The following is a 27,357-nucleotide window of genomic DNA, read 5'->3' on the forward strand; positions in this document are numbered from 1 at the left end:
ATAAGGTTTTTGAAATTAAAATCAGTCCTAGAACTCACCATTTCAAAAAATTTTGGAACAATTAAAACACATTAGGCTAATAGCTTTTATATTAAAATTTTTAATACCTTTGAAATGCATTACACAGTACATTTTTTTCAGAATTCAGAAAATTGAAAAAATTATTCAAAAATAGAATGGCATACAGATTTAAGGTCTCCAAATACAAGAATGCTAATGCCCAAATGCCAAAGAAAGAGGTCAGTATCATTTTTCACTTTTCTTTCTGTTTGAGCATTTATTGATCCTAAACAAATGAAATTGTTATCTATATCCTTACACATAGACTATTTTCTTGATTTCAATTCTTTGCTTGTTTTAATACACTGTTTTATTTTGTTTTTGTTTTTCAATTTAGCAATGCATTTCAGAAATTCCAATTGGGCGAATCATGTCTTCTTGTGGCAACTTTGTGACATGTAGTGCAAAGCATATTGCTTTCAATATTGAGTCAGGGGGTATTTTAAAATTTTGTAAAAATTGTAAATTTTCAAACTGTTTAGTGCTTGCAATGCTAGAAGTTCTCAAGTGGATTTGAGTGTTAAAAATCTAAAGTCTTAAATGACACAGCTCCTTCTCAATATCAGCCTTTCTGATTCAAGATTTATTTTTCTGTACTCAAGCAATGTGATTAGAATTAATCTTTCCTTCTGCAATAATTACAATACTATTTGAAATCAGTCAGTGTAATTAATTCGACAAAAGCAAAAACACTAAAAAAAGTTCTTTATTGTTTTACAGGCGGTGGATGTGCTGGTGTGCTTCCATTGAATTATGCGGGTCGCAGAAACACTAAAGTTCCTACTATATTTGCACATGGAGGTACACTATTATTAATGATTGTGGAAATGATATGGAATAAGACTAAACTTTGAGCTCTCTCAAGTTTCCTCTGTGGTATTTATCTTGCAAGTTTTCATTATGTACTTCTCCGTGAAATTGAATCCTCCCAGTTGAAATAATTGTTGCAATCGGTGGCCTATTTTATGAAAAGCTGTTGCCTTGCATGGAAGAAATTGCCTGAATTTTTCATCAACTTTTTGTTGATTTTACCCCCTTTCACCTGCTAACCCTAAATACCTAAATACTGAAAAAACTACCAAAATATTGAAAAAATATATATTTAATAAAGTATCGATAAAATAAAGGCCTTCCTTAATCTGTTGTCATACCTTGATCTCCTCCCTCCAGGCTTTCATAAAGACTTTCAGATATTGTGATACTCTCTGTGATTTGATATTGGAGGTAGTAGAAAAGAGATTTTTCAAAAATTGTTTTAGAATCTTTTGATCAAAATAAAGTAAAAATTAAAGTAATTCACAAAATTTTAGGTTTAGCTTTCCACTGAACTATTCTGGAGCAATCTCTTTTACTATCTACAATATCAAATCAAAGAGAGTAACTTATTTTTTGGCACATCGGTATCTTCATAAAAAAAAACTACATATTTTAGCTTTACTATGTTGGCCATAGATAATTTGAGATGGCAGCAGTGCTGTCAGACGTGTGCTTGCTGTTGGATTTTATTTTGTTATTTCTTGTTTTGGTTTGCAATTCCTGCACAAAGACTATCAGGAAGAATCAAGCTTCAGAGTTTTGTTTTACTTGTGGAAATGTTTCTCATCTGAAATGTTTAAATGAAAGATTTGTTGAAAATGAAGAGAGACATTTTTGTTTGGATTGCTCTCCAGCTGAGCCAAAGTTTGTCTTAAATGCTCTGGATCCTACAGTATCGGGATTTTTGAACAAGAGAGGCTTCAAAATTCTACATCAAAATGTCAATGGGATATTTGAAAAATTTTAATCTATCAAAAATTTTATGTTAGGTGACTTTAATTGCAACTATAAAGTCCCTGGAGATCATGTTGACTTGAAAGCTCTCATCAAAACATACGGTTACAGTCAATTAATAAAAGGATATACACGAATAACAAAAGACAGTCGAACATGCATTGATCTTTGTTTCACTACAAATAAAACTAATGTTGCTGACACATTGAACTACAAAAATTCGCTCAGTGATCACAATTTAATTGGTATAATCCGAAAAATGAACTGTAAACGGTATCTTTCGCAAACCATCAAAGCTCGCGATTACTCCAAGTACAATAAGAAGGACCTGAAAAACGAAATTCGTAATTTACCTTTGGAGAACTGCTTAATAACGACCGATTTTAACCAAGGTTGGAATCTGTTTAAACACTATATCTCATCAACTCTTAACAAAAACTGTCCAATTAAAGAAAAACGTACTCGTGGAAAACCTGACCCATGGCTTACTCAAGAAATCCGTCAACTTCAGGATGCTCGTGATTACCACCAAAAACAACACAAACGCACTAACTCTCAGCTCCATTGGGATCGCTATAAAAACCTTTGTAATACCGTAAATAACAAAATCCGCTCTGCAAAACCTAACCATATCAGATCTGTCTTTAGAGAAACTTGCAACCAACCTAAAGATTTTTGGACCCAAATCAAAAAATGCTACCCTAAGGATAATGGAAGTATACAAAAATCTTTTAAGATCAATGGCAAGCTTACGTCTGACACAACATCGATAGCGAATACATTTTGTTCTTTCTTTGCTAAAGTTGGATCTAGTCTCATGACATCTCCAATAATAAACTTTACTTGGAAAGTGTTTAACCAACGTAAATACCTGCATAATGTGAACAATACAAACTCAGCTTTTACGTTCAGCCCAGTTTGCACGCACGATACGTTAAAAATTCTCCTTGCAACCAAGGCATCAAAAGCAACTGGTCCTGACCAGATACCTGCAAGGATAATCAGAGACATTGCGCATGAAATAGCGGCACCTCTCACATTCCTGGTTAATCGAAGCCTCCAAATGGGAATTTTTCCAACCACCGAGAAAATTGCAAAAATCAATCCTGTATACAAAAGTGGGGAACACTCTGACGTAGATAACTATCGACCGATTTCAGTGTTGAACATTCTTTCAAAAGTTGTCGAGCGTATTGCGTATAACCAACTAACAAACTACCTTGAAACGAACAATTTCTTAAACGAGAATCAATTTGGATTTCGTTATAAACGATCTACACATCATGCCGTGACAAAGTTTACCGATCACATCAGGGAAAACATGGACAAATCGAAATTCACTGGAGCCCTTTTCATGGACTTACGCAAGGCTTTTGATACTGTTAATCACAGCTGTCTTCTCAGTAAACTCCCATACTACGGTATTACTGGTAAGGAAGTAAATTGGTTTGCAAGCTATTTATTTCATCGTAGCCAAGTTGTTTCAATTGATGGAGTAACATCGAAATCTGAATTTGTTACCCACGGTGTACCTCAAGGATCTATCTTCGGTCCGTTACTCTTTGTTATTCTGATTAATGATCTTCCATTACAATCGTTGAACTGCCAAGTTTTAATGTATGCGGACGATACAGTAATTTATTTCTCACATAAATCCATCTCTGAGATTGAGAAGTGCATAAATGCTGATGCCCATCGAATAAATCTTTGGATGAACGAAAACTGTTTAATCCTCAATCCTAAGAAGGGCAAAACGGAGTTCATAATTTTTGCTTCACAAGTACGTGACCAAACCGCCAACATAGTGATAAACAACAACGCTATCAACCAGCCTGATCTTTATGAATACCTTGTAGTTAAACTCGACTCGCATCTCAATCTAAACACTCATCTGCAAACCATGTACAAATGTATCAGTTCCCGTCTAAACATGCTCAGGAAGATATGTCATCAAATCTCACCAACTGTTGCTGAAACTATATTCAACTCGATGATCCAACCACTCATATTCTACTGTTATCCAGTTTTCAGTTGTATGAGCAATACTTGGATAGATAAATTTGAATCGTTCTACACTAGAGCAAAATTTATTGTCAACAGCCGTAAGGGATGGCCGACATTCCGTACACGTCTACAAAGGAATATTGCTCTTGATGTTTTCAAAGAAATTAATTCTGGCAATGAAAAGTATTCATTCATTTCACATGATGGTATAAAAACTCGAAACAAACGAATGCTTCGTCTACCTAGGATAAAATTAGAGGCAGGTAGGAAAACCACCTACTACCAGGGAGCCTCAATATTCAATAAGCTTACTACTGACATTCGTGAGCAAAAAAGTATAGTTTTATTTAAAAATATGGTCAATAAATTTAATTTGATAAGTAAAATCTTTATAATAGTTTTCTTAGATACACTTTTTGAACCTCTCGCAACCCAAAATTCAATCAATTTTAAGCCTATTAATCTTGCGTCTTACATACTAATCTTGAGTTACCACGAGGTTCGATATATTTCTATTTTTACCTATAGTTTATAATATATAAAACATTTAGAATTTCATTGCTATATTAGACTCAATAATCCTTGTCTAATCTCGATCACAAATACCCAGTCTCAAATCTGAGTTTGTTTTTTAGCTTTTTCGTCTTTGTTTTAGCCCCTTGACTTATCTCTTTTTGTTTCTTTCGTTTTTCACACAGGTCTCTCATTGATAACAGTATCTATTATACTTGTATATAATTAATTTGTATATATTGTATATTTACTGACGCAGACTAACCTGTATAAATATGAATAATAATAATGAACAAGAAAATAAAAAGTATCAAATTTATACAATAGATGATCTAAGGGAGGGCCTGGAAGTCTTTAGATATGCTTTGCCTTGCAAGAAATAACTTCTCCTAAGATTCCTTTAGTAGACTTTGCCAATCCTTATAAATGAATAAATTATGAAATACTCATGTTTCACTAGGTATTACAGTTTCTCAATTGCTTTGTTTTTATAGAATTTCTGAACGATATGTGTTTTAGTCCTTATGATGATGACCTTTTGGTGACTTGCTCATATGATGGGAATGTTAGTAAAATGTTATTATCATAAAGATTTACTGTATGTTGTACTATGATCATAAAACTATTCTTCAATTAGCTCCTTTTGAATTGTAGGATGTATTTAAAAGCATACAAAATACCATACAAAAGTGGGCAGTGTTGACAAAATTTCAAAAATAATCTACCAATGCAAGATAAAAAAAACGTTAGTAATGGCTGTACTGGGTATGTTGCCTGAGGCTCAGCTCGTTACTGGCACAAGGATTCATTTTTAGTACCACTTTGAAACAATCACACATAATTGTATCCATCATTGATTTTTGTTAGCCTCAGTTGATTTATTTAAGCTTAATTGTGAGAAAGATATTAAAATTATTGACATTAGAAAAGAAAGTATTTCTTATTATGAAATTATCCTTGTTTTACTTGCAGGTCAAACTATGGGATATACCAGATGATTTGGAAGATATTCATGACCAACCTTTATCTGTGATTACTCCTGATGAAACTACCGTGAGAAATAGCCTTTGTTTTGTCAGTACACTAACATGTTAACTTTTATAAGGCGTTCAAAATATAGCCGGGAGATAAAAATGTCCTTGGGTGAAGAAGAACTGGAGAAAAGAAGAAGAATTAACATAGACCAGCATAGACTAAGAATATCTTGGACATAAAAGGTTAATTAGCAAAGGGGTTGTATTGGATACCTGTGTACTTACCCAATAGTTGTTGATTATTTTTTACCCAACCAAATCTAATGGTTTATTTTTAATTTCAGAAAAAATTGGAGATGATCAATTTTCATCCTCTTGCAGATGAGGTTAGTTGTATTCAATTTCATTTTCAAATTTCATTTAGTATTTTAAGTACTTCGTTATTTAACTACAACTGTGTGCTTACAAAAAATTACATCTACATACACATAACTGAAGTAATCGATATGATATATAACAACAGTATGTGGTAATAATTTTTGATTTTCTAATTGCACCTTTCTTTTTGTCTAGGTTTTGGCATGTTCAGCCTTTGATGCAATACATTTTCTTGATTTAAACAGTGGAGAAACTCAAACCTGTAAGCCTTGATATTTCCTTTTCTCTTAGTGTTAAAAACTTTTTATGCCCTAAATAAAAGGAAAATGAAATTGTTGTTGATTATTTTGGCTTTTCTATTTTCTATAGCAATCAAAAGCAACCTCATCTACAGTAAGGCATACCTTTTGGATGATCTTTCCAAAAAAGCACATCTTTTGAAATTGTAAAAAGCTGAAAAACATCACATCAGAATTGCTTTTCAAAATGTTTGAATTTTATTTTAACCTACAGGTGTTGAAAATGGAACACAGTCACTCTTTCAAAGTATGAGTTGGAGGTGGGATGGAAAAGTTATGGTTGCAAGCTCAAAGGTAAAATACGTTTGAATAGAATACTTTAAAGGAGAAGTTTCTTGTCTTTTTATTTACAATAGAATAGTATTTCTTTTATTTCGCTATCAAACATTATTTTATACATTTTTAGGATTGCATAAATCGAATTATAGATCCCAGAGCTGGTAATGTCACAAGTGTGAGTTTATTTTTGTATTATGTACCTCTTTACAAGTAACAAATTTATGATACAACAATAAAGAAACTAAACAAATTTTACCAAAATGCATTTGTCCCTTTATTGTCAAACATACTGCTGATTAAACTGTAAAAACTCGCTGGAAACAGTTGAATGGAACTATTTAATTAAAATGAACCTTGTGTTTTAGTCATTCCCTGGTACACAAGGAAACAAAGACTCAAGATTGGTTTGGCTTGGCAATACTGACTACATACTCGGTAGTGGATTTGATAAGGTGTGTTGTATTTATTGATTTGTTAACTTTAAGCCAGAGTCTAAACATACCTGTCAATTCAACTATCATGTAAGTTGACTTGACTGAGTTTAAGTTTACTTCAGCAATTTTGATATCAACTTTCATAACACGAAACAGTTTATGTTGTAAGTGTTTGTGTCAAGGGGTGACTTTTTTATCATCATTTTATGGGTTCTTCATTTTAGATGCGAAATCGAATGGTTGTTATATATGATATTAGAAATCCATCTTCATTCGTTGACGACCATGAAGCAACCAGTGGGTCTGGGTAAGCATCTACCCGTTTCATTAGTGATAGCCTTTGCTCGTTAACCAAATGATACCAAAATTTCTGGTACCAAAAAATAAGTCATCAAATGGGAACAAAACTAGAATTTAAACTAAAATGTTTGTTTCTGTTTTTGTTTTACAGTGTGTTGATGCCCTTTCATGATATTGATACGAACATGGTATTCTTAGCTGGAAAGGTAAAGCTTTTATTATATTTTCCCTGTATCAGTATTTTCTGTGCTTTCGAGCTATAAGGTATTTGCTTCCTGACTCAAGGCTAATACAATTATTATGATGTTGTCTTATGTTTGATTTTAAGTTAATCGTAAGTTATACCTTCCCATCATTTTTCAGGGTGACCAAAACATACAATTGTACGAATTTGACAATGCAAAGTTACAATTTTGTAAGTTTGCATGATTAGATTCTTTTTTTCCAATATTTAAAATGTTCTTAAAATCGCATAAATTAATAAATTACCTTTGAGAAAAGATACAAATAAAAAGTTACCTCGTGGGAAAGAAAATTTAACTTAATAATGTAAATTCAAAAATGAAGGTTCAAAATTAAGAATGGACCTGGTTTCACTATTTAACTTTTATTTACTATTATTTTTAATTGTTTTTTAAGTCTCAACTGCATCTCTTCAACAACAAACATTTGGAATGGGTTTGGCACCAAAGAGGAGTCTCAATGTCATGCAAGGAGAAGTCAATAAAGTTTACCAACTTTCTAAGAACACAATAACACCAATCCCTTATATTGTACCCAGAAAGGTTAGTATATGGTGAAGATCAGAGATCTGACCTCTCAAGGAAAAGAAGCGTTGAAAGTACTAAAAAAATAAAAATGAAACATAAAAAGAGACCAATGTTTTTATGATATTTGTTTTATTTATACAGAACTTTTCAGGTCTCTATAAGTTTTATATTGGCACATTTTAAGTTAGTTTAGTAAATTTTGAACCATTCTTATACATTTTTTGAAAAAAAATGGATTTATTTTTATTTTCCAGTCATATCGAGATTTCCACGCAGACCTGTTTCCAGATACTGTTTATTCTGGTCGAGCATCGATGGATGCAGTAGAATGGTTCGGCGGACAGAGCAAAGAGGTAAACATTTTCAGCATGAAAATGATGTAATCTGTGTTTAGCTTCTCTAATAATCAAGAATCAATATTTCTAATTAGACTTGATAAATGATAAGCAAGGTCTACAAGAAGTTTTCAGAAGATCTATCTACTTTAGAACTTCATTATTCGAATTAATCTAATCATATTGATCATTACTGCTTTTCGTGTACACTCGTTGCCGATTCAAGAAAATACCCATCCTAACAAATTTTACTTGTGTTTTTTTTTCAGGGAATTACAATGAGTTTGAACCCACAAAGTTCGTCACAAAAAGTAATATCAAGTGGATTGAAGACCAGAAAATTGTCAGTCAGAACAGACGGCCAGGTCAAAAGCACAACACAAGCACCACAAGTAGAAGCTTCACCAAAGCCATCACCAGCAAATATTGAAGAAACTGAAACAAAAGAGATTGCTCAACAACCTAGCGAAGCACCATCAGAAACGACAAAAGATGCACCTAAGAAGAAGTTCAAAGGGCTGAAAGGTTTAAAGAAAGCAAAGACGAAAGGTAAATAATTATGTTTCTCAATCAATTCTTCATATAATATTATCTTCACTTTTATCAGAATCACCTTTAATTTATACATTCTCAATCTACCAAATTATAAATTGATTTAAGTATAACGTTTAGGAAGAATTTAGTTTGTTGAATTTTACTGGAATTTGCTTCCTTTTTATCCCGTTTTTAGGGCCACATGTCTTCTAAATTAGTTTGTAAGGCATGTTTTTAAACATGATTGATTTTGCTCATAGAAAAGACTGTTGAAGAAAAAACAGAGGTCATTGAGAAGCCAAAACCTAGTACCGGTGGCTTCAAAGCAGCTTATCAATCAAAATATAAACATCTTCTCGGCAAACTGATGCATAAAGACAACAATATCGAGAACATTACAAAATTAGCAGAGAATTTACCTTCTGAAAGTGATGCTTTTCAAGGGAGCAATGATTATTTGGTTTATCCTATAAGTGGTGTTGGTGGAAGGTTAAATGTTGTACAGGTATTGCTGAAAATGATATAGATTTTTTTTAAATCATCTTCGAAATACACCCATCAATAGTTTTTATTTCTACAGCAGAGACGGTTAGTGAGCCCCCCCCCTCACCTTTCAAGTCTCGCAATCACGCAAAAAAATTCCAAATCACATTATTACACGAGTTAAATTTTCTTTCTATCACGATGGCGTTGACCACATTGGTTCCTCCGATCCCGCACTTTAAAATCTTAAATCACGAAATCACGAACTTGAAAAAACACCAATCACGCCATCACAAAAACCGCTGGGGGTGGGGGCTCGTTAGTTGTTCAATTAGATAGATCCTAGAAACCACTTTTTATAACGTCCTTAATTTTTTCGGGTCAGAATTTTAAATCTTTCCAAATTGTTTAATTAATCATCCACCCTTAAAAGACAAGATACATGAAGTCTTGGTGTGCACCGACCCTCCCTTACACATTATTAATTACAGGTCATCGTTATAAAGCTGACTAGCGAGAAGAAGGGCCGGATTCCTTTCTTTCTTTATTGTATCACCTTAAAGGAAGAAATTTGGCGGGAATTTAATTTGAGGGATGGCCGAAAAAGTTTTTTGTGAGGGAATTTAATTTGGCGGGTGGCTGCAAAAGTTTAAATTTGGTGGTTAAAGGATATTTTTGGCCAAATATCGTTATTGAATGACCAAAAACCGTTTTTAAGGCCTGAAATAGCACGAATTTTGGGAATGCGTGAAATAAATTAAATTTGGCGGATGGCGCAAAAAATAAATTTTGGCGGGAACTTAATTTGGCGGATTTTAGCTAAACCAGCCAAATCCGCCAATTTTTCTTTCTGCCAAAATTTCTTTCTTTAAAGGTATTTGCTATACATTTTCGAGTTAAGAAACAAATATTTTATAAGATCTATATTCTTGTTTCGTAGCTTTCGAAACCTGGTCGTCTGCCTGAGTCCGATTATCCGGTTATTCAAAACGGATGTGGTATTGCTGATTTTGCTATGGATCCTTTCGATAACCAAAATATCGCTGTCGGTGGGTAAAAAAAACTTCATTCAAGGGAAGATTATAAAATCTCAACTTGAGATAATAGTTTTGGATAGCTAGTTCAAATATAGAGCTTTTTTCTGCCATTGATTTTCAAGTCTCGTTAGAATATTTTGCATAAAATGCATTAATGTTTTAAAAAGTGATCCGGGCCATTGCCTAATTTACTTTGACATCAGCAGTTACGCATCAGCAGTTTTCCATATCTGGTCGATTCCTTGGTCTCTTCATTTGATAGAAAAATCCCGCCGAAACTTTCCTTGTAGGATTTGTCTTACAGTTTCGGTAATTCTTCATTCTCTATTACCCTCACCAAATAAGAAAAAAAGTCAGGTTCATTAGTAGCGGTTTTCTTGGAAGAATTCCATTCTTATAATTATTTTTTCTTTAAAAAAAAGTCGTGTTCTCTATACGTTATTTTATTTAGGTTGTGATGATTGGAAAATCCGGCTGTGGAGAATTCCAAAAAACGGCTTATCAGAAACACTAACTGAGCCAACACAAACGTTAGTTGGTATGTGAAAATAATGTTTTATTTCTTGTCTAAATTACAGCTTTCTATAAATCGATTGCTCACGCGGGACACAAATTTGTTCACGTTATAGAGATACTCTATAGACTTCATAGGCGGTTTTAGACCCTGTCGAACTTATCAAATGAAGAGATTTATAATTGTAATTTCATTGTTTTTTAACGAGTGTTGCACTCCTTCGCATGTTTCCGAAGTACTTCCTCTATTGTCTTGAATCAGCCAGATACTATATCATTTTCAATGTAACAGATAAGCTCAAGTCGTTGCAATCCTTAGGCGCTTTGTTGAATTTAAACTTTTTGTGTATCAATCCCTTATACAGTAGTGGTCATCATAGATGATTTTCAACTAAACTGGTCCCACTTCTAATTTTCTTGCTCTTCACCACATCTTGATTTCTTTGCAATTCTTTCCATTGTAAAGAATCGTTCTCAATTTCTTTCAAGGACATAAACAAAGAGTGACAATCGTTCGCTACCATCCGACAGCATCAAACATTTTAGTTTCTGCTTCAATGGATAACACAGTTCGTGTATGGGACCTCAGTGATTTCTCAGAGATTGGAGCACTAGAAGGACATACCAATCAGGTCTATTTTCCTTTCACTTCATATTTTTCTTTCGAGTCTCTGAAGCTCTTAAAATTTTTTTAGATTATCGATTTTGCGTTTGGTATCATTAATTATCAGCCTATGAGTTGTTTTGAGTATTCGAGGTAAGTATGTAAGTATGCCATTGGTAGTCTAGCAATCTAGACGACTAATTCAAACATAGTAGAAATAAAGCAAAAAGTAATGGAGGGAACAATTTTATACAAACTAAATCTCGTAACAATAATCGTATATAACACCTATACTACTGTATTACACGCATTATAAACGACTCCAGTCTAGCTTTTAGGTGTTATTGCTATGAAAGGGGGAAATGTGCCTTCTTGTTCTCATCTTTATAAATTTTATATAACTGTTTTCTCTTTAGATTTTATGTTTAGCGTGGCATCCTGATGGAAAGTACATGGCGACATTTTGTAAAGATAAGAAGATTCGAGTTTACAATCCGGTTGACGATGTTGAAGTTTTAAGGGTAATTAGAAATGTATAGTCGTTCACTCAAGGTGTCTACAGGACCTTGAAAATGAACTCTCCAACCTTGGAAACCGTGAATTATAGAAATTTTCTGCAAACGAGACCCTGAAAGCTTTGAAATCTTTTTGAAAACCATGAAAAAGCATTATCAATGGGTTCTTGTTTTGATTGTATTTTTTGTATTTGTTGTGTTTGTTCTTGTTATGGCTGTGGTTGATTTTACTTTAAGTATTGAAAAACCATTTTTTGCATTTTTATGAGGTGATTTATAATAATTCTAAACCTTTCATATACAGTAAGGTGATTTATATCCAGGCTTTCGTAGTGCTTGGTTAAGCGTATAATAGGTATAATGTTATATTTGGGTCTTTTTGAGTTAACACTAAAATGGTGACGAGGGGGGGGGGAGTGACTAAAGCTTGGTAATCACGTATTTAAAAAAATGGCGTTTAATAGTAGTCGCGTGTGTTTAATCTTAAACGCGTGCGTCTATTGTTAAACGTCACTTTTTTAAATACCTTATCGGGGAAAACTTCGTCGGGGAAAAGTGACGAAATTTTGGCCAAGTGACGAATATTTTTCCCCGACGAAAATTTTCCCCAGCTTTAATGCGTTTACCAACTACCAGCAAGTGATGAATATTTTTCCCCGACGAAAATTTTCCCCGACGAAGTTTTCCCCGATAAGGTACATGAGTACCAATCTTAAAGGTTTATTTTTTAGGAAGGGGAAGGACCAGACGTGCTTCGTGGTGGAAGAATTTGTTGGTGTGGACCAAACAACAACTGGCTTGCTATTTCTACATCTACTGGGTAAGTATAGTGATGGTCTTCTTATTTAGACGTGACCAATTCTTTGTCCTGATCCACTCGATCTATGACGTACTAATCCAACCATTGGGTAAATTATTTAAGCATGAATTGTTCTAGTTAGCACTTCTATAGCTACCAGGTTTCATTGTTCAAAAATTCCCAATGGATTTTCTGAAATAGATTTTATCATAAAATGGAAATGAAATTTACTGCATTTCTATGCAGGTCAAATCGGTTCTTACATCTATACGACAGTCACACTATGGAACAATTAGGTGAAATCGAAGTAGACGAGTCTCCCTCAGTTCTTTCACTTTATTATGATGAATCTTCCTCAGTGTTGTTTGCGACTGGAAAGGTATGTATAAAAACTCCTAAACATTCGCTCTCCTCTCACCAAAACCTCACTATTATCCGACCGGCGTACAGTAAACTCCCTGACTGCTCAAAGCATTAAGCTTGTTTGACTTTTATCTTTAGCTCGTCTCTATTAACTCGAACCTATCTACGGATTGAAAGCAAGTTCCGTATATACCCTGCAAGTAGCTAATTTCCATGTAGAATAAAATTATAAGGAATCGTATCAGTTGATAACTGCCAAGAACTTCTTGGCTCTATTTTTCATTAGTTTTTGAAAGGTTTAAAAATATTGTACTTTCTGTACTGCATGCCAAAGTAGAATACGTTTCCAAAAATATACTATAAATCGAAAGTCAAAGTTTGCCAACTTATATTCCCGTTATATCCTGTCCCTGTCTAATTACCTAAAGTACATCTGTCTAAGATGATTAATTACTTTCCGCTAATGAGATCATCATAATTATTTATTTTGACATCGTGAAAAAGAACTTGGAAGGCTTTTTGGAATGTTGATTGCTTCATACTGAATCCAAAGCAACACGTACATGACATAGATTTTCACCCCACTTATCTCATTACGTCAGAGTCTAAACTAAACAAGGGTTGATTACTTTATTAGTCAAGAAATCAGGTCTTTCATATCGTAGTAATATTCTGGATACAATCAACATAAGGCTGGTTCTAGAAGTAAAGTCAATATTTTGTGAAGGATAAATCTTTTTTGATTTCGGGTTATCGCCTAGACAGTTGTCTTATTGCAAATAAAGACGGTAAAAACTCCCTTTACTCCCTGCGATTTTTGTATACCAATACTTGGTAATAGTGAAATTATATTCCCGATGGTTAAATCAACCCTTGTAGCAAAATATGTTAATGATCGCTATAATATATATCCAGACCCTGACCATCGCGTGGCGACGTTTTTATTATTTAATAGTTTTGAATAGGATAATTTCTCTGGCAGGCTTGCATCCGAAATTGTAGTGAGGATATCACGTCACTAAAAAGCCCTTTCAAAGGAGTCATAGTTCGGACCCCCCCCCCCCTTTCTTAACTGGGGATGACACCTTTCGAAAAAATGAAGAAAATTTCTGATCCCCCACTAGAAATTTTCATGAAAAAGGGGGGATAGCAAGGAAGGGGGGATAGTTTGAGAAGGGAGGCTTACATATATATAGTAGATTATTTTCAATCACTGTTATGAAATTTGGTCTTCGTGAAAGTTTTCTGTTAGAGTAGTCTGAGTCAAAAAGAAAAGAGAAATTTATTATTTCGCTTTCTCTCTCTAAAAATAGCTATTTTTTTCCAAAATTCTTGGAATCCCCCCCCCCTTCTTGGGGGATGTGCACTATGGGAGTTTTGTACGAAAATAGAAAAGTGACGTCGAATGGAATGCAATGCTCCGCCGCTGAGGAAGGTCCCGAATCGTAAATTTGAGACTTGGGGTTTATATGAAAATCCCAATGAGACAAGAATTGGCTCTCTAAAAGTATTTTCGGGTATACATCCATGTAATGTTTTCTGGTATTACATTTCTTTTACAAGATCTGATTCGTTTAAAGATTAGATGTTTGGTAGTACCAGTTGAGGTATATAATTTTGTGGTTTGCACATATCGATACAGTGAATTACAAAATAATTTAACTTCTTACGAGTCTCACCCCATTATTTGATGAGGTCGGACTCATTTTCGTTTTACTCAACTTGGTTTTAACTATACGTAAGTTAAATCTCGCTAGTTGAAACTCGAACGGGGGAAGTACAATTTGTTCGAATTACAGAGGGATTCGAATTATAAAAAATATTTTAGGACGGTTTTACCCTATATGAGAACTTAGCATTACTTCAAATAATAAAAATATACCAATAATAGAAGTTCGAGTTAGCGAGACTTCGCTGTATTTCAACACGATTTACTTGAACTTTCGTTCAAAGTAATTGCCAAAAGACGCATCGTTACCTTGAACTTTTTATAATCACTCAACTAATTATCGTTACCGCAACGCATCGAAGAAAGTAGTCTTGCGTTGACCTTTTACTCTGTGCTCGTGATTGTGAAATCTCCAAGTACTTTTGAAGTCTTTTGTTCCTTTGTTGTTGTTTGTATGTGTGGGTACCCAAATTACTTTGCTTATGTTTATTATACTCGGATATACTTTCCTGTAAGATTAATTGACTTGTGTTATCACTGAGGCAAGGAGTGCTCTGATTGCTAATGCTCCACACAAGAAGTCAACATAACACTTAAACTCCTTACGATCTTTATCCAGATTGAGCTTTGCTCGTTTATTTTGAAAGCTTGTTTTTTTGGTTGGTGTATATTGTAGGAAAGAGGACCGCTCGATGATAAACTCGTTTCAAAACTCGATACGATAACAATCATGAAGAACGCTTTTTTGAACAGTCAACGATTGGAGTTTGCTTTATCCATCTTCGGTTTCCTATGCAACTCCTTACAAATCACACATCTGATATCCAAACGGAAGAGAACCTTATTCCAAACGTACCTGTTAAGTTTATCCATGGCAGATATACTAACTTGTGTATTTTCATTCATTTCGACTTGGTTCTCCTTCCAGAGGGACAGAAGAAATGGTGAACTCTTAAAGTATCTTATGTGTGGATATAACATCTCTGTGTTCCTTTCCACCGCTCACATCTGCTTGATTGCTTTTGACAGATTTTTAACAGTATCTAATCCGTTAAGACATAAACTTTTACTAAAGAAACGGTCAGTTGTGCGTTGCATGCATATTATATTATGGTTTTGTGTACCCGTTCTGGTTACAGGTGTGACGCTTTGTCAAGAACATTTGTCGGAAGTAGAATCGAGAACAACAATGACTGCTTTAGAATATTGTTTTATCTCCGCCAGTGTTATTACCTCCTTAATATGCGTATACGTGTATGGTTCTATCTCCATTAAAATGAACAGTCAAAACCGTGCTAACTCTTGGAGAGATAATCGACGAATACACCAAGTTAAGAGAATATACACTCTGTGTTTTTTAACAACAATCGTTTTCATTGGCTGCACGTTACCGCCATGTTTTGGGCGGATTTTACATTGTGTGAAAAGTAGACGATTTAATTTCTTCTTGACTTTGAACGCTGGTTTGAACTCTTTCATTTATTTCTTTTATACTAAAGTCACTAATATATTTTGCTGCTGTAATGCAAGAATATTGTTTGAACCTAAGGTTAAACGAGAAAAAGATACAATAAGAAAATAATTCGTAAACTTTTGTAGTTTACTTTCTTCAATTTAACATCTCCGATATCTGGACTTAGAGGCTCCGTATTGTCCTAAAATTGTTCTTATAAAAATGCAGTGAAAATAGGAAAGTCACTTCGCCAGACCTTGAAATGTTTTGTAATATTAAATTTAAAGATGATATACCCAACAGGCCAACGTCAACGTCTGGCAATCGTCACCTGATTCTTAACTTCGAAGCTAACATCGCCTACTTTTCTTCACTATTTAAAGTGTAGTTTTCAACGTGAACGAAGCCTCTTTTTCTAATTTTTCAAACAGTGAAAATCTTTATCCAGTAGCACTAGGAATGTCTTCCCAAGAAGACAGTTTTTTTGACAATATTCATCTTTTACCCAAATGTATAACGCCAAAAGAAACCCATCTGGTCTATTATGGTCCTTCAACCTTTCACTTAAAACATTAAAATACCAAATGAATAACATTTTTGACTTTCAGAGCCTTTAACCCTACCTTTTTCTCTCTAATTATTAGAAGCTGCTAATTTGCCTTATAAACAAGACTGCCGCTAAATGTAAATCCTACATGCTATAGTAGACGGGGACGTTTTATATTTTGAATATGTGTAACCATTGATTTGGCCTTTGACCAGCTTTGACCCTCCCCGATTTGTCTCTCAATCTATAGTGACTTTTTATATTCTTTACATTCCACTTGAACTGGGGAAGATTTTCTAAAAAAGCGATGCATTGTTGGATTGTTTCGGGGTTATTACAATAGAATTCCCTCGAGGAATTCCTAAGAGATTTCTTTTGTAATACCCCCGAAACAATCCCACATATGCATCGCTTTTTTAGAAAAATCAAAAACTGCGATAAGATCTATTGGCTTGTGGAATTTCAAATTCGATTCTTTGACATGGTGACAATCAGCTTGAAAATATTGATATTGATATTTCCTAATAAGAACTAAGTGTGCTTTTAAAATTTCAGAGTATTTGTCTCGGCTGATAGCTTTGTCGGCTGCTTTTACGAATGAACTCCTTTTCAGGATCAGAGACTTACATTCTAAAAAGGCCCATACCATTAAGCGCGTGGTTCAGAAGAAAGAAAAAAAAGCATTTCGCGGGAATTAATTTGGATTTGCCCTATTTTCAATTTTTGTGATGAAAAAAGGCCAAGTTTGTAATTCGCGGGTTCTAATTTTCGCGGTTTTACCGAAAATTAGAAATTAGTTCCCGCGAAAATTAGTCCCCTTAATGTATAATTTTGAAATATATTTCTGAAATCTTCTCTGCAGGGAGACCGTACAATTCATTCATTCGAGATCAGTGAAGTCGAACCTAAAATACATCATCTATCGATCATCAAAGCTTCAGGTCTTCTGCAGGTAAGTATAAAGCTCTTTACGTTTTTATTGGTCTCTAAACTCAATGCTTTTAACTTTCCTAAATGAAGCGTTCTTTTGTTTTGGGCTGGGTTTGGAATCAATTTGCCAAGAGAGATTTCAGTTCATTTTCCTGACTACTTTTTTGTAGATGCATTTTAAAGATTTTTTGCTTCATCGACCAGGTTGTTTTTCGATACTTTTATAATGTATATTTATTATAGGGGATTTCTTTGTATCAGAAGAACCTGCTCGGCATAAAAAACATTGAAATAGCAAGGATTGTTTGTTTGAAGAAAACTAACATTGAATTGGTGTCCGTCACTATACCGAGAGTTAAGGTTTGATTTGCCAAAAATTCTCCCTGTTATTCATTATACAGAGTCCAGTTCCAGTTTGGCACTGTAACTGTTAGGCATGTTCAGTACTGTTCATCTGAAATTAGTTCCCAATTATTTCTGGAAAGATTTTTCCAGCTTTTTTTATTTGATTGTAGAATTACAGTTAACCTCTCGCTAACTAAAGAGTATTACATGGGTCTCCCGTGATGGGAACTGGTGATTTGTTAGAATTGTATATAATGATAGAAGTCCGAATTAGAAAGAGTTTACTGTGTAACTCGAAAAACAGCTGGAAAGAAAGTGCGTGAAAAAAGCTTTTCAAAATACAACGAAGTCAAGCATGTCCTATTTTGCTTCAGCTGAACTTGTACAAATACTCTAATTTCTACGAAAAAATGTTTAGCCTGAGTTCTTTCAAGATGATTTGTTCCCTGATGCACAAGTGACCTGGGAACCAGCAATGACTGGCGAACAATGGTTAGATGGGAATACAACACAACCAACGAAAATCTCACTCCAACCTAAAGGGATGAAAAAATGTAAGATGATCTTTTGTGATTCGTCAGTGATCCATTCATTCTATTTTAAATTCGGTTCATTTTGAAAACTTTCTTTTGATTAACAGAAATCATCTTCAGGTTGAGAGATTGTACGTAGAGACGAATCTAAAAAGCGAGAATGAATAATGTTACCAACAGAGTGATTAAAACCTATGGTTTCTATTCTGCTAATGGGAACATTTCATTCTTGCATTTCATCACACTCCATTGTTATTTTATCATGATTTAGTAAGTGAGGCACAAAAGAAGCACCCAAAGCAGCCAAGTATTCTAGTCAACAGATTCTGTCAGCCAAGAGTGACGAAGAAAAGAAAGCAGAGGTACAATTTTACTTTGGTCATTCTTTAATATTTAAAACAACTTTTCTTGGTCAATCTTTGACAGTTTGTGTCTAAGCTTTTCCAAAATGACCTATGTGTTATATTAAAAAGTTTTATTTTTACATAAGTGTTCCCGTTTCATATCAGACACATATTTCATATCAGAACAGTGTCTACCTTTTGTTACATTATGTTTTTCTTTTCCTTTTTCTGACCAATCTTGCTCCACATACGTGTCAACCCAATGTGAAAAAGCTTGTGAATTAAAAATTGATGAGTAAGCAAACGATACCACTCTTATTTAAAAACAAAACCTTTAAAACCATGAGCCGATTTTGTATTCATTAGTATTATCTTTCTAAAATGTTTTTGAACATTTGATATTTAGACCACTTTGGTGTCTTGGGACAAGTTTTCTCTACCCGGGACCATTTAAAAATGGTTTTATACTTTTAAACGGTACGGTATTGCTACTAAGATATTAAGGCTCAAATTGATGGATAGTTATTTCTAATCCAAAAGATTGGGTTGATCAATGAGATATTATCGGATGGTCTTAAGAGTTAATCGAGTCGACGATAGCTATCAATCTGATCTGATGATCCATCTGACTTAAAATATCATCGATCAAAATATTATTCTTCCATTCATCGGATTTGTATGGTATTTTCGAGTTTTTAATCCTAAGCTAAGAAGCAAATAACCTAGCAAGTAGATATGGTAACCAATCCTGAATTAATTGCCTCTCGATTAACTCATCTGAAAATTGTCAAAACTGCACTGAGCATACCAAGGCCGAATTCTGATCTAAGTAATTTACAAGGAGTTTCCACATCAAATGGTCTTGAATGGCTATTCAGAATTTGCTTTTGCTTCAACACTTAAAAATGAACTTTTAGTTTATCTAAAAATACTTAGAACTGCTTTGCTTTTGCTTTAAAATTTATACTTTCGTTTCCTTGCGATTCCTTTGCTTTGGATAATCACCCCGCTCAAAAGCTCATTTAGTATTCACTCGAGATTATATTACTGAACCATGGCCTTTAGATTAGAGTGAATACGTGTCATACGTGGAGTAGTCAGAATCAACTCGGAAATTGACTATTACTAAGCCCATCATGTTTCTTTGGTTACGACATAGTTTTCAGTTATCCTTCCTATAGTAAAGTAACGTCATTCTCTGTAATAAAAAAGTCTCTGTGCAAACCAATTCATTGCATATATGATGTGCTGTGCTTAAGTGTAAACAACTCTTGATCAATAGAATTTTTTAAGTGTTGATTCTACGTCTGAAGGTATCTTGCATTATAAGCCTGTTATGTTTTTCAAATGAAAAGATTGATTAGAGTCAATTAAGTATGATGTGGGAAAGATTCCACGCATATATTACCTATTACCCTTTCTTAAAAAAACTTATTCTGGTATCTAATGCGTAAGATAAATCAAAGATCTATTTTCTATTATCCGTCACTTGACAAAAGAAAATCAGTTTTTTTTTTGATTTCTACCCAGCGTGACCTGTTTATTGATTAATCCTACCAAAACTAGTATGTCGATTCTACACGAACATTTTATCATAGACATGTCTAGGAATGGAGTGGAAAGACATTTTATGTATTGCCAACGTGTAATTTTTCACGGATTGATTTGAACTGCGTGCTGCTTTTATGCTGTTTGTCGTTCACTTCTTGATACATGGTCCTTTTTTTTCTGGTCAATTTTGTAATGCTAAGGAATTCGCTAGTCCATCTCACTTTGGTGTCAAACTTTTTTTAAGATATGAGGATTTTCTACTGTTCAAACAGAAAAATGGTCGAACCAAACCTGTTAAGCTTGAGTGGTTCAGATTTTATGTTTTATGTTTTATGTTCTTTGAATTAAAGCTTATTTTAAAGCTATTCAAAATTTGTGATTGGAGAACCGTTAGAATTCAAATCCTATTGGATATTCTTTTCCAGTAAGACTAATCAGATTAAATAGCGGTTCGTTTGATTTCATTTTTTAGCCATTCATTCTCCTACTAGGAGTTTCATAATTTTTACATAAATAAGGTAAAAATTATTTCAACAATCCTTGGCTACATCATATCTGAAAAAAGTCTGGGGTTGTTTATTGTGTAAAATTCTTCAGTTAGGCTGGTTAATATTTAAGTCCTATAAACGAAGACGCACTACTCTTGAGAAACAGTCATACTGTATGATATTAGGCCAGTTATCTACTAGTTTTGTACCTGTGTCGTAAGCCAGTGTTTGTTGGTCAAATTCCTTTTAGAAAAGGTTTTCACTCTCACTCATTACCTACATTTAGAAATTATGAGAAACTCATGGGATTGATTCTTAGTCTAAGAATTATTTATGTGTACGTGTGTGATGATTCGGTAATAACATCCAGTTCTAATTTTCTAAACTTCTGTTTGGAATAGTTTTCTTTTCTTTCTCTACACAGTGATATTTGGCAGATGTCTTGAGTTAAATTTTCCTGGCATGTTCCTGTTACATTCTTATAGATTGGAAATGGAAACTTTTCCTGGTCTGATTTCTCTCAGGTTATGTGTTTTTGAAAACAGTCTCTGTATGATTCACTTTTTATCAGACTTTTCGTTTTCGTGTTTCTTATCGTGTGTCGAATCTCGAATAAATGGCTTTTTAGTAGAACAACACGAGACTCGATTTGGTTAAAAACCGAAGAACAAACCCGGGGGGGGGAGAAATTTCAGCAAATCTAGGAAAAATTGCAAATTTTGGCTCGAAAATCTTGATTTTTTTGTTCTAAAAGAGTTTAAAATTTGAAAAAATGCACTGTAAGGGTATGAAGGGTGCGATTCTAAAAGCCATTTTTTCGCCGCACATACCGTCAGTTGGTAAACCCTGCCCCCCCCCCCCCCCGGAGAACAAATTAAGAACAACCCTAGTCTTTTGAAACAAACAAGCAACATTAAGTGACCAAGTTAAGCATTATGTGAACCTTTCAAGAACTCTGAGTCTGGAAACCAGATAAAATTAAGAATTAATTGGTTCTTATAAAGGGCGTGTAGTTTTTGAACAATCTCGTGTTGAAAGTTTCGACTATTGATAGTCTTAGTCTTAAGCCTAGAACTCACTTATGTAAAAAATTGCGCCTAAGTGCGTTTATCAGTTTAGGCGCACTTAAACGTCGATTTGAATTAAAGGCCCGTTTCCATCTATCGCGCGAGCGTGCACGCTAGGCCAAAATTTCCTAAAAAATTTTCTTGTACACAAAATGTGTACGCACTTGTACTATACGCGTTTGTGCTCTTTTCTAACTTCCTTGTTTCTACGCTGAAAATTTTTAACTTTTTTGAGCGTACAGGAGCGCACATCTCAATCGATAATCTTTCAAGCAATCAAGAAAGAGAAAAACTGCTGAGTAAACAAAAAAATAGAAACATACATATTGTGTTAGAGTCCACCTCTTTATTGATGGATATCAAACATTGATTGCGCGGAGTGTGCGGCCAAATCTATTTAAGATTTTCGGCCCAGCGTGCACGCTCGCGCGATCGATGGAAACAGACCTGCTCGCGCGATAGATGGAAACAAACTTAAACGCGATTTTTTGCACAAGTGAGTACCAAGCTTTATAGACCGATTTTGAAAAATCATGTTGTGTCTCGGTGTGGTATGTATTATATTTTGCTTATTCGCAATAAACTTTTTTCTGAGGGTCTTTGATTTATCAGCCTATATGATGAATTCTTTTTCATATAAGTTTCCATAGGGGATATGAAGTCTTTAATAACCTCAACTAAATAGTGTTAGGACTTAATTTTCAAGATAAAAACTTTCAATTAATCAGCCCTTTTAAAATTTACTTTCTTGTGATTCTTTAGAAAATTCTATTACACCGAAAGGAAAACAGTGAGGCTTTATTCACATATGTTTTAGTCATTTAAGGCCTCAATTTTTGTTTGGTTACACAATTCCTATTTATCTCAATTAGGTCGTGTCTTTTACTATCTTTAGCTCTATATGCCTACGCACACCAGAGATTTTCCATTAGGCCCGATTTTTAACTTTCTTCTTGAACGGCCTCATTGGGCCACATGGTGTGTAGATATATCTAGAGGACATTATTATTTATACCACATTGTTTTGGTCACTAAAGAGATTGAAATAAAAAAAAAGTACGTAGCTAAAGTAAGGTGAAGTGAACAGATTTTTACAATTTTCAAAATCGAATTTTATCATTGTTTCTATCTTTCTATCTTGCTTTCACTTTCCCCCAGAGTTTTATAAAACACAAAAATATCAATTTCAAAAATCGTTAAAATACGATTATCTAGTTAACGTAAATTGGTAAAACAAGCTTCAAAGTTACCTGAGACTTTTTCAAGTTTGATTTCTGGATGATGATAGATCTATAAATAGTTAAAGGCGATAAGTTTAATGTTAGTTTTTGTTTTTCAGTTTTATAAATTTTTCGATTTAGAAGAATTACAGAGGTGGAAACAATTTATTAAACTTCTCCTTGATTCCTTATAGGTAGGGTTTCCAGGTGCAATAATTATCACTTCACTTCACGAAAAAATGAAACATCTTTTAATTTAAATCCATCACGTTTTTCAAAATTCAATTAGTTTCCATTTATTTGCCCCCTAATTTTTCGCGTTTCATATAGAGAATTTTTACTTGCTGTTCTGTAGAAAATAGAAAATCTCAAAACAAATGCTTTTTTCAATTTTTTCACCCTGTGATGAAAAAACTTTTGGTCCCTTTTTATTCTATATATTTTCAAAATTACATTATAGATATCATGTATAGTGTAGTTTCCGTGCTCAGGCTGAGGAGGTTTTCTTCTTTCGTTTTCAGGCCCATATAGCGTTATCACTTTTCATCTATCTTTGTATCGAATTCAGATCTGTATCTCTAAGATCACCTGCCGTGGTTTTTTTGTGATTTAGAAAGCTTTATTTATCCTTAAGCTTTATCCTATACCCTTCGGGGGAAATTCGGTTGTGCCATATTTTTCAATACATAGCATGATTTCAAACAAACGCTCACTCAAACCATGGTGTGTTTTTGAATGGGTGAGGAAATCGTCTGAAATCGTCTGATAAAAGCAAGGTTAAGTAAAGCGCCAAAGAAGGAACAAATTAACCGGGTATTTCATATTTTTAGATTATAACTTCCATGCGTCACGTTAGTTATACCTTTTTACTAAATCTCAGGAACACTAGTAATAATTTGGCATTTCCAGTTTCAATTTCAATTTACTATGGCTTGTATTCAAGTTTTCGTCGTGTTTAAACTTCCTTTTACAATTTTTGGACCTACCGGGAGGTCCTTTAATTTGACCGTTGTCCGTTCGTCTGTTACAAGCTTTTCTCGGGATTGGCTCATTAGTTTTTTTTAATTTTTTGCACAATGATACAAAATGGCAATGCCTGAAAAGTGACGGAGCCCGATTTTTGAAAAAAAATTTTGGGGGGCAAATTTGGGCCAAAAACTACCTAAAAATAAGGTTTTTTGGACTTTGTGCAAAATTGCTTCATTAGTTTTTCCTGATTTTTGGCAGAAAGATAGAGTGCAAGGTACCCTAAAATGTGGCTAAAGTAATTTTTCTCGGAAAATTTTTTTTCGTCGTCAAATACGGATTTTAGCAAATTTGGGCCAAAAACTACCTAAAAATAAGGTTTTTTGGACTTGGTGCAAAATTGCTTCATTAGTTTTTCCTGATTTTTGGCAGAAAGATAGAGTGCAAGGTACCCTAAAATGTGGCTGAAGTAATTTTTCTCGGAAAATTTTTTTTCGTCGTCAAATACGGATTTTCGCTTTTTTTGGGGAAATTCCCTTTTACCATTTTCCTGTTAGCAGCTTTTCTCGGGATTGGCTCATTAGTTTTTTTTAATTTTTTGCACAATGATACAAAATAGCAATGCCTGAAAAGTGACGGAGCCCGATTTTGAAAAAAAAATTTGGGGGGCAAATTTGGGCCAAAAACTACCTAAAAATAAGGTTTTTTGGACTTTGTGCAAAATTGCTTCATCAGTTTTTCCTGATTTTTGGCAGAAAGATAGAGTGCAAGGCACCCTAAAATGTGGCTGAAGTAATTTTTCTCGGAAATTTTTTTTTCGTCGTCAAATACGGATTTTCGCTTTTTTGGGGAAATTCCCTTTTACCATTTTCCTGTTAGCAGCTTTTCTCGGGATTGGCTCATTAGTTTTTTTTTTATTTTTTGCACAATGATACAAAATAGCAATGTCTGAAAAGTGACGGAGCCCGATTTTTGAAAAAAATTTTTGGGGGGCAAATTTGGGCCAAAAACTACCTAAAAATAAGGTTTTTTGGACTTTGTGCAAAATTGCTTCATTAGTTTTTCCTGATTTTTGGCAGAAAGATAGAGTGCAAGGCATCCTAAAATGTGGCTGAAGTAATTTTTTTCGGAAAATTTTTTTTCGTCGTCAAATACGGATTTTCGCAAATTTGGGCCAAAAACTACCTAAAAACAAGTTCTTTTTTTGGACTTGGTGCAAAATTGCTTCATTAGTTTTTCCTGATTTTTGGCAGAAAGATGGAGTGCAGGGTACCCTAAAATTTGGCTTAAGTGTAATTTTTCTCGGAAAATTTTTTTTCGTCGTAAAATACGAATTTTCTTTTTGGGGGGAAATTCTGTTTTACCATTTTCCTGTTAGCAGCTTTTTTTTTCATTTTTTGCACAATGATACAAAATAGCAATGCCTATAAGTGACGGAGCCCGATTTTGAAAAAAAAATTTGGGGTAAATTTGGGCCAAAAACTACCTAAAAATAAGGTTTTTTGGACTTCGTGCAAAATTGCTTCATTAGTTTTTCCTGATTTTTGTCAGAAAGATAGAGTGCTAGGTACCTTAAAATGTGGCTGAAGTAATTTTTCTAAGGAAAATTTTTTTTTGTCATAAAATTTTCAAAAAAAGACGACCAAGTTACACAATGATAAAAGAAAATAAATCAGACGTTTTTGCATTGTTCTAAAACTTATTGTGTTTGCTCAATACCAATAGTAAAATATGTAGAATACCTACTTTTATCTGATATTGATCAAGGTAGGTCCATTCAGCATGTTGCTTGTTGTTCATCAATTTCCAGGTCATTTAGGTATTTTGAAAGGAGTTTTACTCAAACGGGATAGCAATAATTAGAGTATTTTCTTCGTTTTTCACTTTTCGTGTTTACTTATTCCTGTATATGAATGTTTTCATCGGTTTGAAGCTTTCACTCAAAACTTTCCCCTTTTATTTTTGCACTACCGCAATAATCTTTCTCGAAATAGAAATTTGATGACCTTCACAGTGTCTTGGGATATATTTTCGAAGAAATTCTCGAAAACTTACAACACAGTAAAAACCAGAGAAATTTGAACATTGATAAATTCGGTATACTAACAGATTTTAACCATGATTAAATGTTCAAGGCGACTAAAAAAGTAATCGACTTTAATTCTGTGTTATGATTTTTCTTTATTTTAACGTTATCCTTAATCAAAATAACAAACTATATATTCTCATAGAATCAATGAAAATAATCGAAAAACACTATCAATATAACCATGACTGAACCTTAGGAAAGTCTTCAAAGATGGTTGGTTCTTACACGTGGTTACTTGTGTTTATCGTAATGTTGGTTTTTCAACCAACAAATGCACAGCAATGTACTGGACCTTCGACTATCAATAACGAGCAAGGGAACTACACACTGATTGGTATGTATCCAGCTTACATCAGTAACAAAAAGACCAGTGGTAACGGATTCATGTATATGGAAACTGTACGTTACGTTTTAGACAAATTCAACAAGAACTCAACTTTCAAGGTTGGATATCGTTTTTATGATACTTGTGGTGAATCAAATAGTCATGTCTCTGTTGAAATCGGATCTGACATTTTATTGAATTCTCCATCAAGTTTCGACAAGAATTCTTCACACCAATGTAATTGCAACGATACTGGGAATCTAGATTACGTCATCGGTGTTGTCGGCCCGGCGTCGTCGACCGTGTCGGAACTCACTGCTAATATACTGTTACCTTCCGGAATGCCAATCATCAGTTACTCCTCAACAAGCGTTAAGCTAAACGATAAAGAATTATTTCCTTATTTCATGCGAACTATAGCAGCTGATGATTATCAAAGTCGTGTTATATTCGACTTGGTAAATAAATTCGGTTGGAAATACGTCTCATTAGTGGCCTCTGATAACGTGTACGGTCGTAGTGGAACCGCTGAACTTGTAGACCTTTTCAAAGCTAACGGTATTTGTCTAGCTGTCCATAAATTCTTCGCAGTACCATACAATAATGATGAGATCAAGCAAATTGCGCACGAACTTCAGAATGCGGAAAAAGCGGGGGTCATTATCGTGTGGGCGGTAACGTCGCCGTCCCGTATTCTCATGAACGCGGCACGAGATGTCGGACTTTTCAACAAGACGTGGATATTCACTGAAGGCGTTGGCGCTTCGAATACGTTTTCTTACAGAGATCCGAGAGTTGTACAAGGAGCCTTCAGTATCGTACCTTATTCAGGCAACGACGAAGCTTTTGAAAAGCATTTCTTTAAT

The 27,357-nt window shown here is 34.1% G+C and overlaps 1 protein-coding gene across 1 annotated transcript in view; it reads left to right on the forward strand.

The window, feature by feature from the left end:
* Positions 1 to 131: 131 nt before the first annotated feature.
* LOC136808143 (coronin-7-like) overlaps positions 132 to 27,357 on the forward strand; it is a 31,594-nt gene continuing 4,368 nt past the window's right edge. The window contains exons 1-27 of the mRNA XM_067064685.1: positions 132 to 239; positions 398 to 497; positions 781 to 861; positions 4,842 to 4,912; positions 5,320 to 5,400; positions 5,666 to 5,707; positions 5,895 to 5,961; positions 6,213 to 6,292; positions 6,405 to 6,452; positions 6,643 to 6,729; positions 6,936 to 7,018; positions 7,163 to 7,217; positions 7,375 to 7,426; positions 7,651 to 7,796; positions 8,036 to 8,134; positions 8,386 to 8,665; positions 8,911 to 9,155; positions 10,074 to 10,182; positions 10,622 to 10,708; positions 11,173 to 11,315; positions 11,704 to 11,808; positions 12,534 to 12,622; positions 12,848 to 12,980; positions 17,496 to 17,585; positions 17,807 to 17,923; positions 18,327 to 18,462; positions 18,713 to 18,803. Of these exons, the coding sequence (XP_066920786.1) occupies positions 177 to 239; positions 398 to 497; positions 781 to 861; positions 4,842 to 4,912; positions 5,320 to 5,400; positions 5,666 to 5,707; positions 5,895 to 5,961; positions 6,213 to 6,292; positions 6,405 to 6,452; positions 6,643 to 6,729; positions 6,936 to 7,018; positions 7,163 to 7,217; positions 7,375 to 7,426; positions 7,651 to 7,796; positions 8,036 to 8,134; positions 8,386 to 8,665; positions 8,911 to 9,155; positions 10,074 to 10,182; positions 10,622 to 10,708; positions 11,173 to 11,315; positions 11,704 to 11,808; positions 12,534 to 12,622; positions 12,848 to 12,980; positions 17,496 to 17,585; positions 17,807 to 17,923; positions 18,327 to 18,462; positions 18,713 to 18,803 (2,780 nt within the window). The 5' untranslated portion in view covers positions 132 to 176. The remainder of the gene's footprint in view (positions 240 to 397; positions 498 to 780; positions 862 to 4,841; positions 4,913 to 5,319; positions 5,401 to 5,665; positions 5,708 to 5,894; positions 5,962 to 6,212; positions 6,293 to 6,404; positions 6,453 to 6,642; positions 6,730 to 6,935; positions 7,019 to 7,162; positions 7,218 to 7,374; positions 7,427 to 7,650; positions 7,797 to 8,035; positions 8,135 to 8,385; positions 8,666 to 8,910; positions 9,156 to 10,073; positions 10,183 to 10,621; positions 10,709 to 11,172; positions 11,316 to 11,703; positions 11,809 to 12,533; positions 12,623 to 12,847; positions 12,981 to 17,495; positions 17,586 to 17,806; positions 17,924 to 18,326; positions 18,463 to 18,712; positions 18,804 to 27,357) is intronic.

This window comes from Clytia hemisphaerica, unplaced genomic scaffold (genome assembly GCF_902728285.1).
Source record: "Clytia hemisphaerica strain Z4C2 unplaced genomic scaffold, Clytia hemisphaerica genome assembly, whole genome shotgun sequence".
In the NCBI taxonomy this organism is placed as follows: domain Eukaryota; kingdom Metazoa; phylum Cnidaria; class Hydrozoa; order Leptothecata; family Clytiidae; genus Clytia; species Clytia hemisphaerica.